Source organism: Oncorhynchus masou, chromosome 9 (assembly GCF_036934945.1).
Source record: "Oncorhynchus masou masou isolate Uvic2021 chromosome 9, UVic_Omas_1.1, whole genome shotgun sequence".
Taxonomy (NCBI): domain Eukaryota; kingdom Metazoa; phylum Chordata; class Actinopteri; order Salmoniformes; family Salmonidae; genus Oncorhynchus; species Oncorhynchus masou.
This window is the reverse complement of record NC_088220.1, coordinates 63,611,268-63,622,010: the sequence shown is the minus strand read 5'-3', so window position 1 is coordinate 63,622,010 and position 10,743 is coordinate 63,611,268. Positions and strand designations below refer to the sequence as shown.

At 39.9% G+C, this 10,743-nt stretch overlaps 2 protein-coding genes across 8 annotated transcripts in view; both read left to right on the top strand.

Annotated features, from left to right (window-relative positions):
• LOC135546454 (glyoxalase domain-containing protein 4-like) lies at window positions 1–5,787 on the top strand. The gene is made up of 9 exons (XM_064974887.1): window positions 1–353; window positions 790–839; window positions 968–1,088; window positions 1,173–1,317; window positions 3,586–3,722; window positions 4,015–4,101; window positions 4,974–5,087; window positions 5,174–5,260; window positions 5,352–5,787. Exons 1-9 carry the CDS (start codon window positions 264–266, stop codon window positions 5,415–5,417), a joined length of 897 nt encoding a protein of 298 aa, XP_064830959.1. The 5' UTR covers window positions 1–263; the 3' UTR covers window positions 5,418–5,787.
• A 517-nt stretch (window positions 5,788–6,304) lies between these two features.
• Window positions 6,305–10,743, top strand: part of LOC135546453 (bridge-like lipid transfer protein family member 2) — a 29,038-nt gene continuing 24,599 nt past the window's right edge. For 4 of the 7 annotated variants that reach the window (XM_064974883.1, XM_064974881.1, XM_064974882.1 and 1 more), the window contains exons 1-2: window positions 6,305–7,089; window positions 9,801–9,927. In XM_064974883.1, the coding sequence (XP_064830955.1) occupies window positions 7,022–7,089; window positions 9,801–9,927 (195 nt within the window). In that variant the 5' untranslated portion in view covers window positions 6,305–7,021. The remainder of the gene's footprint in view (window positions 7,090–9,800; window positions 9,928–10,743) is intronic. The other 3 variants (XM_064974886.1, XM_064974885.1, XM_064974884.1) reach the window with 1 other exon arrangement.

Below are 10,743 nucleotides of genomic sequence, written 5' to 3'. Positions count from 1 at the left end.
ATGTGGGGGGGTAATTTGTTTGTTGGTAATACTGATCTGTAAAACAATATAATATGCTTAACTTTTAATTCAAATACTCCTGGTAATCTTGAGATAGATTTGATCTGCGATTCAGCGGCAAATAATTGTATCTGTCCCGAAAAACGTTGTCTTCCATAGAATCGATACCAGAGCAACCGATTGCAAGGTTCCTTATTCGACGTAGACAAACAGCGTGAAAAATAATCGTAACATAAGTACACAGCGAACTCACCTGGGATATAATGGCTTTGAGACGAGCTTTGCATTTCGTTTTCAAAGTGGGTGACAGAAGCAAAACGGCTACCTTTTACCGAGATGTGCTAGGCATGAAGGTACATTTCCAGCTCTTTCGTAGAACATCCTCAAACATGTGACCAATAGATTTCACTTGCACAGAGTGTACCACCGTTGTATTTTTAATTTAACCTTTATTTATCTTGGCAAGTCACTTAAGAACAAATTCTTATTTACAATGACGGCCTACACCGGCCAAACCCGGACAACTCTGGGCCAATTGTGCGCCGCCCTATGGGACTCCCAATCATGACTGGATGTGATACACCCTGGAGTCGAACCAGGGACTGTAGTGACAACTCTTGCTCTGGGATGCAGTGTCTTAGACTGTTGCGCCACATTTAATTTGTTTCAATCTTTTGTTATGATTTGTGCTTCAATGGTGTTCATAGTGCTGTACGTGCTGTACTCACGTGATATTGGGGACGAGATCACTGTTTTGCCAAAATGTCAAAATCATTGATTTGATTTCAGATTTTGCGTCATGAAGAGTTTGAAGAGGGATGCAAGGCCACTTGTAATGGGTAGGCAGGCTGTCAACCTTACTGTTCAACCAACACCTCTTATGAAAATGAAATGTTTGAATTACTTGTTGTGTAACAATAGTCAAGTTCTCTCTCATATGATGCCCTACTTGCTTGCATGTATTCAGCCCTTATGATGGAAAATGGAGCAAGACAATGGTCGGCTTTGGTCCAGAGGATGATCACTTTGTGGCTGAGCTGACCTACAATTATGGAGTGGGAGAATATCGCCTTGGCAATGACTTCCTGGTAAGTGAATGGTTATTCATGAACACTATATATATATATTAACCCAATCCTAACTCAATGTATGCCACCATGTCTTTATTTCAGGGTCTGACTCTGCAGTCTAGCCAGGCTGTCAGCAATGCTAAGCGGCTTGGTTGGCCCATCACTGAGGTTGGAGAGGCTCTCTATCTGGTTGAGGCTCCTGGAGGTTACCACTTCTACCTGGTGGACAAAGATCAGCCTCACAATGGTGGGTCAACAGTGCTTTGCACAGAAGATCATTGCTGTAGTAGACTATAGTCTACCATGCTTACTTAAAAGTCCAGGAGGAAATTAACCTGGGTACCAGTCTGTTTGTGCCATCATGTCAGTTCTTGCCATGCCATGTTTGGTTTGCATTGAGTAGGCAGGAGCACAAACGTATCTCGAACCAATCTAGATATCAATACTCCTTACATCCAGGTAACTGCCAAAACAGAACAGCTTCAATGCGCCTTGGCATAGATTCCACAAGTGTCTGGAACTCTATTGGACAGATGCGACACCATTCTTTCATGAGAAATTCCATAATTTAGTGTTTTTTTGATGGTGGTGGAAAACACTGTCTCAGGTGCCACTCCAGAATCTCCCATAAGTGTTCAATTGGGTTGAGATCTGGTGACCAAGACACCCACACACACTTTAAACCCCCTATGCACCTTTGAGATCCCTCTTTCAAAGTCATAAATCTCTTATTCTAGCCATGGTAGCCAAAATAATGGGTAACTAGGCATTTTTATACATGACACTAAGCATGATGGGACGTAATTGCTTAATTAACTCAGGAACTACACCTGTTTGGAAGCACCTGATTTCAATATACTTTGTATCCCTCATTTACTCGTGTTTCCTTTATTTTGACAGTTACCTGGTATATTGTGTACAGTTGAAGTTGGGAAGTTTACATACACCTTAGCCAAATGCATTTAAATGTTGTTTTTTTTTTACAATTCCTGACATTTAATCCTAGTAAAAACTTCCTGTCGTAGGTCAGTTCGGTCACTTTTTTTAAGAATGTGAAATGTCTGAATAATAGTAGAGTGATTTATTTCAGCTTTTATTTCCTTCATCACATTCCCAGTGGGTCAGACGTTTACATACACTCAATTAGTATTTGGTAGCATTGCCTTTAAATGGTTTTACTTGGGTCAAATGTTTCAGGTAGCCTTCCACAAGCTTCCCACAATAAGTTGGGTGAAGTTTGGCCCATTCCTCCTGACAGAGCTGGTGTAACTGAGTCAGGTTTGTAGACCTTCTTGCTTGCACATGCTTTTTCAGTTCTGCCCACAAATTTTCTATAGGATTGAGGTCAGGGCATTGTGATGCCCATTCCAATACCTTGACTTTGTTGTCCGTAAGCCATTTTGCCACAGCTTTGTAAGTATACTTGGGGTCATTGTCCATTTGAAAGACCCATTTGCGACCAAGCTTTAACTTCCTGACTGATGTCTTGAGATGTTGCTTCAATATAAGCACAGAATTTTCGTCCCTCATGATGCCATCTATTTTGTGAAGTGCACCAGTCCCTCCTGCAGCAAAGCACCCCACAACATGATGCTGCCAACCTCATGCTTCACGATTGGGATGGTGTTCTTCGGCTTGCAAACCTCCCCCTTTTTCCTCCAAACATAACAAATGTTCATTCTGGACAAACAGTTCTATTTTTGTTTCATCAGACCAGAGGACATTTCTCCAAAAAGTACGATCTTTGTCACCATGTGCAGCTGCAAACCGTAGTCTGGCTTTTTTATAGCGTTTTTGGATCAGTGGCTTCTTCCTTGCTGAGTGGCCTTTCAGGTTATATCGGTATAAGACTCATTTTACTGTGGCTATAGATACTTTTGTACCTGTTTCCTCTAGCATCTTCACAAGGTCCATTGCTGTTGTTCTGAGATTGATTAGCACTTTTCGTACCAAATTACGTTAATCTCTAGGAGACAACGCGTCTCCTTCCTGAGCTGTATGACGGCTCTGTGGTCCCATGGTGTTTATACTTGCGTACTATTGTTTGTACAGATGAATGTGGTACCTTCAGACGTTTGGAAATTGCTCCCAAGGATGAACCAGACTTGTGGAGATCCACAATTGTTTTTCTGAGGTCTTGGCTGAATTCTTTTGATTTTCCCATGATGTCACGCAAAGAGGCACTGAGTTTGAAGGTAGGCCTTGAAATATATCCACAGGTACACCTCAAATTGACTCAACTGATGTTGACAGGCATAATCAACTTAGTGTATGTAGACTTCTGACCCACTGGAATTGTGATACAGTGAAATAATCTGTCTGTAAACAATTGTTGGAAATCAAAGTAGATGCACAAAGTAGACATGCACAAAGTAGATGTCCTAACCGACTTGCCAAAACTATAGTTTGTTAACAAGAAATTTGTGGAGAGGTTGAAAAACTAGTTTTAATGACTCCAACCTAAGTGTATGTTAACTTCCGACTTAAACTGTATCTGTTTTTCACTTGTTTAAAGATCCTGTACAGAAGGTATGTCTGGCAGTGTCTGACCTGCAGAAATCAACACACTACTGGTCCTCCCTTCTGGGGATGAAGGTGATGGAGAGAAATGAGGAGAAAAAGACTGTGCTGATGGGATTCACAGACACTCAGGTGTGAGAGAGAGAGAGAGAGACACTTGGTTCTACACCACAGGAGGTTGGTGGCACCTTAATTGGGGAGGAGGGCTTGTGGTAAAGGCTCGAGTGGAATTAGTGGAATGGTATCTAATACATCCAACAAATGGTTTCCATGTGGATGATTCCATTTGCTCCATTGCAGCCATTATTATGAGCCATCCTCCCCTCAGCAGCCTCCTGTGTTCTACACTTAGAACACGAGTGTGTGTTTGCATTAATTGATAAGATGGTGCTAATGCTAGGTGTGTTTTTCTGTATATTTGCAGTGTAAACTAGAGCTTTACAACATTGGTGGGACAGTAGATCATGGGACAGCTTTCGGGAGGATAGCTTTCTCTTGTCCACATAAGCAGGTGAAGTAATAGACCCTTTTCCAGCACACGACACACTGATGTCATGCACATATCCGCGTGTCTCTTGACGGCAGTAAGAAAGCCGTCGCCATTTGCGCCCGTTCAACATCACCTAGATTTACTTTTTTATTATTCTAAACAAAATAACTTTTTTTTGGATCTCATGCTTACAATGTTTTGATTCTAGCTTGAACAGTTGACAAAGATTATATTTGGTTGTAATCTTTGCAAAATAACTATTGGATGCAGCAGTTGTTAGCTAGAATGTTAACGATCACTGAAATAGGCTGTTGCAAAAGCTACCCAAAGAGACAATTTCCGAGTTATTATTATTATTATTATTATTATTGAAAGTATAATGCAGTGATTTGCGATGATGACACAAACATATTAAACAGGACATTCATACGAGCCTTATAATCCAAAAGTAGTGTGAAATCACTCATAAGCAAAATGTAAATAGTATTTTTTTGGTGGCGTTTCTATAAGAACTCACCCTTGTTCTGCCATCAGCTTGCTCGCATCGCCCTCATGCAGCAGTGTTTGCTAACACAGAAAGGGGTCTATACAATGCTATAAATTATTTACATGTGTAACAGTTTTGCTTCCGTCCCTCGCCTCACCCCTACCTGGGCTCGAACCAGGGACCCTCTGCACACATTGACAACAGTCACCCTTGAAGCACCGTTACCCATCTCTCCATAAAAGCCGCGGCCCTTGCAGAGCAACAACTACTTCAAGGTCTCAGAGCGAGTGACGTCACTGATTGAAGCGCTATTAGTGTGCACCCTGCTAACTAGCTAGGCATTTCACACCGGTTACACATGCACACAGAAAGCAATATTGAATAATTGTTGTTTAATTATTTTTAGTTGCCAGATCTTGAAGCCCTGATGACCAAAGAAAACTATAAAATCCTTACTCCTTTGGTTAGCCTGGACACCCCTGGGAAGGCTACAGTAGAAGTGGTCATTCTGGCTGATCCAGTGAGTGCATTACCAAATGATTAACATGGGTAAAATGTATTAATTCTACATTCTGCACATAATAACGGTGGTCATATGTGGTCTAGGATGGCCATGAGATCTGCTTTGTGGGAGATGAGGCATTCAGACAGCTCTCCCAGATGGACCCCAGTGGAAATGCATTGCTGGATAAGGTTGGTATTTAGAAATATTATGAAAATGAAACCATACTTTGCATTATCACTGAGTACATAGTCTTAATCTATTACCCTAATTTATTTTCAGGCTATGGCTGAAGATAAAAGTGATGAGTGGTTTGCCAAGCACAACAAGCAGAAGGCTTCAGCGTAAATGCTTAGAACATAGCTGAGCTGTCATGGGTCTACTGGACATCTCCAACTACTGTACCTGGATGTGTTTGTGAACACTCCAATAGAGGTGTAGAGCATGGGATCTCTAATTGCCTGTATATTTTGCCCCATATATGGCATTACCCTTCCAGCTGCACTACGTCAGTAGATTTTACTCAACCAGAAGCATTATTTAGAGATGTTTAGGAGACTGAAAGTGTACATATATCTCATTCATACTGTGGCAGAAGCTTGATGAACATGGACAACTTTTAAATGAATCATGTTTTTGTATGCAAAGAAAACAATTGTACCTGTTCAGCTCAATGAAATTAATAAAACACTGACTTCATCAGAACAGTGAAGTGCAAGACTGCAAGTGTGTGGTAGAAAAGTAATTTCAATTTGAAGTCCTCACACTGCCAAATTGTAGGTCAAGGTTTGTAAAAGATGCAGACGCTGCAGGTTGAAAAACCAATGAAATGACTGGGCATATCATGTGATGTTGAAGCTGTGTTGTGCTCATTGAACTGTTTCAAATGGGGAAATGAAAGTGAACTATATCAAAAGGGGGTGCCATGAACATTTTCATCAAGATGGGAGAATTGCCTAACCTTTGCTAACAACTCACTCGTATCATCTTCTAGTGATTCCATTTCTTTGGCATAAAGAGATGAATGACACTAAGAAGTGTTTGGTCCCTTATTAAAAGAACTATTGAGTTGTTATGCTGCATAATAAAGAGGGAGAAGCATATTAAATCATTTTTTAATAAACTTGTGTGCACTGATTGAAAAGATAAGTGCAATGTTGCTAGGCCAGACATCCGGAATGGGTTCAGTGTGAGGCGTTTCGAACTCCGGGAAACAAATTGGTTGGCCATTTCCATATTGACTTTTTGGTTCTGCTCATCGCTCCTCTACGGTTGTGGACAACAATCTTAGAATATGATGGTGCTTTGCCACTGAAAATGTAAGGAGGATGAGAACCCTCCAGACGGGATAAGAACATTTGAGACCGTCAGATTTACCAGAGGTTGAAAAGGGGCTTTTAGATAGCTACCAAATTTGCCAACATTGGTTTCAATTGACGCTTTTGCTAGCTAGTACGTGGCTATTTAGCTAGCCAACGAACGTCGTAACTAGCTACCAGCTTGTGACTGACCAGTGATATCTGAGTATAGTTAGCTAGCTGGCTACTCGAAACTGTGAGCCAGTTCCAGCTTTCCATCTAACCCGCTAGCTATATCGGTTCCTTCAAACTTTTTTTTTGTGTCAGCCAACGTTCGGTAACGACGTTAGCATACCAGTCTGGCCCTGCGAGCTAACCTAGCTAGTGAAGTGTAGCTATCAGATTTTCCAGACTAGACAAGACAGCGTTAGCTGGCATATGTTATTTAATAGCTTTTAAATAGTCACATGATTGCACTTCTTTAGCTAACAAGACATAACGTGACATTAAGCTCGAGGCACCTGCATGACAGGTATCTCCGGGCTCCAAAGAGGAGCTGAGCTGTCTTAATTTCCCACCGTGAGGCATTGAAATCAAAATAACCAGCCCCATGACCACACATTGGGTGTGAACGAGGGGTCAACATCAGGACAAATGTCTCTCCTGCTGATCGTCATACTAGCACTTCTCCTGTTCCTGCTCCTATCTGTTCTACTCTTCAGGTAAGAAAACATGCCGTAACATGGGAAAGAACACTTTCACACAATATTCCTTTTTCATATACCTTCCTTCTAATGCCAAAACAACTATTGCCAAATCATCAAATAATGCATCTGTCCCCTTTTTCGAAAGTATCTATGCATACCTTACATTTGGAATACCTGATTCTTTCTACCTCTGAAAATCACTCTTCATGTGACTTGAGAAATGTAGAGAACGTACTAAATGTTGTAATGGGAATGACTTGGGCAATCAGACAACTGAACTGCTGAAGCTTTGCTGCAAGAGTTGGCTAGAACAATGCCCTATCTTTGTGCACGAACACAAGTGCCAGCCTGTCCTTTGATGGAACTCAATATCTAGGTGGCTTTCAGGTTACGTAACCCTGTACCTTAGAGGCTGCTGCCCCGTATACATAGACTTAATCACTGGCTACTTTATTTATTTTTTATTTTATTTCACCTTTATTTAACCAGGTAGGCCAGTTGAGAACAAGTTCTCGTTTACAACTGCGACCTGGCCAAGATAAAGCAAAGCAGTGTGACACATTTTGATCAACAAACGTACAGTCAATAACACAATAGAAAAATCTGTATACAGTGTGTGCAAATAGTGGCGAAGTAATTACACGTTAGCAATTTATACTGGTGTGATATATGTGCAGATGAGGATGTGCAAGTAGAAATACTGGAACACTAGTAATTTTAATAATGTTGACATTTTTGCTTTACTCATCTCATGTGTATATACTGTATTATATTCTACTGTATTTTAGTCTATGCCACTCCGACATTGCTCATCCTAATATTTATATATCCTTAATTCCATTCTTTTACTTTTAGGTTGTGTGTATTGTTGTGAATTGTTAGGTATTACTGCACTGTTGGAGCTAGAAACACAAGCATTTCTCTACACCCGCAATAACATCTGCTAAATGTGTATGTAACAAATATGATTTGATTTGAAGATGACAGGCAAACAAATGCACACAACTTTGTTGGGGAAGTGAGAGACACAGAAGATGTGTCTGTTCTAGATGTCGACTGATTATGATTTTAACGCCGATACCGATTATTGGAGGACCAAAAAAGCCAATACTGATTAATCAGCCCATTTTTTTTTTTTGTAATAATGACAATTACAACAATACTGAATTTACACTTATTTTAACTTAATATAAAACATCAATAAAATCAATTTAGCCTCAAATAAATAATGAAACATGTTCAATTTGGTTTAAATAATGCAAAAACAAAGTGTTGGAGAAGAAAGTTATATGTGCCATGTAAAAATGTGTGCCATGTAAAAATGCTAACGTTTAAGTACCTTGCTCAGAACATGTGAACATATGAAAGTTGGTGGTTCCTTTTAACATGAGACTTCAGAATTCCAAGGTAAAAGGTTTTAGGTGGTAGTTATTATAGTATTTATAGGACTATTTCTCTCTATACCATTTGTATTTCATATACCTTTGACTATTGGATGTTCTTAAAGGCACTATAGTATTGCCAGTGTAACAGTATAGCTTCCGTCCCCCTCCTCGCCCCTACCTGGGCTCGAACCAGGAACACATCGACAACAGCCACACTCAAAGCATCGTTATCCATCGCTCCACAAAACCGCGGCCCTTGCAGCGCAAGGGGAATAACTACTCCAAATCTAAAAGCGAGTGATGTTTGAAACAGTATTAGCGCACACCCAGCTAACTAGCTAGCCATTTCACATTGGTTACACCAGCCATTAGGCTGATAGGCTTGAAGTCATAAACAGCGCTATGCTTGCGAAGAGCTGCTGGCAAAACGCACGAAAGTGCTGTTTGAATGAATGATTACGGGCCTGCTGCTGCTCAGTCAGACTGCTCTATCAAATCAGACTTAATTATAACATAATAATACACAGAAATACGAGCCTTTGGTCATTAATATGATCGAATCCGGAAACTATCATTTCGAAAACAAAACGTTTATTATTTCAGTGAAATACGGAACCGTTCGGTATTTTATTTAACGGGTGGCATCCCTAAGTCTAAATGTTCTTGTTACATTGCAGAACCTTCAATGTATGTCATAATTGCGTAAAATTCTGACAAATTAGTTCGCAATGAGCCAGGCAGCCCAAACTGTTGCATATAACCTGACTCTGCGTGCAATGAACGCAAGAGGAATGACACAATTTCACCTGGTTAATATTGCTTGCTAAACTGGATTAGTAGTTATAACTAGTGATTATGATTGTTTGTTTTTTATAAGATAAGTTTAATGCTAGCTAGCAATTTACCTTAGCTTCTACTGCATTTGCATAACAGGCAGGCTACTCGTGGAGTGCAATGGTTAGAGCGTTGGACTAGTTAACTGTGCGGTTGCAAGATTGAAACCCCTAAACTGACAAGGTGAAAATCTGTCATTCTGCCCCTGAACAAGGCACTTAACCCACAGTTCCTAGGCAGTCATTGAAAATAAGAATGTGTTCTTAACTGACTTGCCTAGTTAAATAAAAGGTATACATTTTTATACAAATATTTTTTTTTAAATCGGAAATCGGCGCCCAAATATACCGATTTCTGATTGTTATGAAAACTTGAAATCGGCCCTAATTAATGGGCCATTCCGATTAATCTGTCGACTTCTAGTCTGTTCAATGTATCATTTCTTTATGATCGGTGACATTATCAAATCATTTGACATGGTATGTTGTTCTCTCTGGTTATTTTCAGATGGTTAATATGCAGCCTGGCGGTACGGTTCTTCCACAACACACTGAATGCTGAGCTGAAGATCAAATCAGTAGGGCTCTTTTCAGTGCATGGAATAAGTATCCAGTTTCATCCCCAGCACACTCTGGTAGGCTTTGTTCACATTACATTTACGCAAAGCATGTGGCTTATGAAATGAAATTTAGGGATGTGCATCTTTCCGATACATATCTAGCTAGGTACATGTGCTCCGATACCATGCAGGAACGATATGTTTTAGTGTGAAACGATTCAGTTTGATTAGAGAACGAATCGATGCGATTTGGTTCGATGCGTTACGATTAGATGTACTAACATTTGTGGCATACACACATTCGTTTTCTATTCTAAATCAAATCTGCTGTTGATGTGTGTAGATGGGTGAGAGAAAAAAATCATATTTAATACATTTTGCATTCAGGCTGTAACATAACAAAATATGGAATAAGTCAAGAGGTATGAATACTTTCGAAAGGCACTATATAGCACAATTTTGAATTTCACCTCCATCTGAAAATCAAATGGTTTTGACAGTTTACTGAGTGATTTTCTCTTCTCCTCGCTTTGGCCATGCAGTGCACCTCACAAAAGTGATTGCTGTCCTTTTATGAATTTATCAACTTGATATACCCTGTATATTTAAAAATGACCATATACACTGATTTGTTTAAAGCAAATCTACCAAAACTATTGCTTGATGGTGAACCTGAACAACAAAAATACTTTTTTTAAATTTAATTTATCATTATTTTTAATTGTAAGCCCAATTCAGCAGGCAGTGGCAGTCAGTGCCGTTTAAGATGAGGGAGGATGATTATTTTTTTAATGAGCATGGCCTTATTTCTATTACAGCATATTGGTTGACTGTCATTCTGTCATTCATATTCCATACACCCAGCTCAATGTAACATCGATAGGTTTAGGC

What these genes read in the sequence shown, in the direction of transcription:
- LOC135546454 (XM_064974887.1), top strand. Translation starts at nt 264, where the DNA reads ATGGCTTTGAGACGAGCTTTGCATTTCGTTTTCAAAGTGGGTGACAGA. An exon ending in TGCAAGGCCACTTGTAATGG is followed by an intron (nt 840 to 967) that starts GTAGGCAGGCTG and finishes GCATGTATTCAG; the next exon opens with CCCTTATGATGGAAAATGGA. An exon ending in TGGTCATTCTGGCTGATCCA is followed by an intron (nt 5,088 to 5,173) that starts GTGAGTGCATTA and finishes TATGTGGTCTAG; the next exon opens with GATGGCCATGAGATCTGCTT.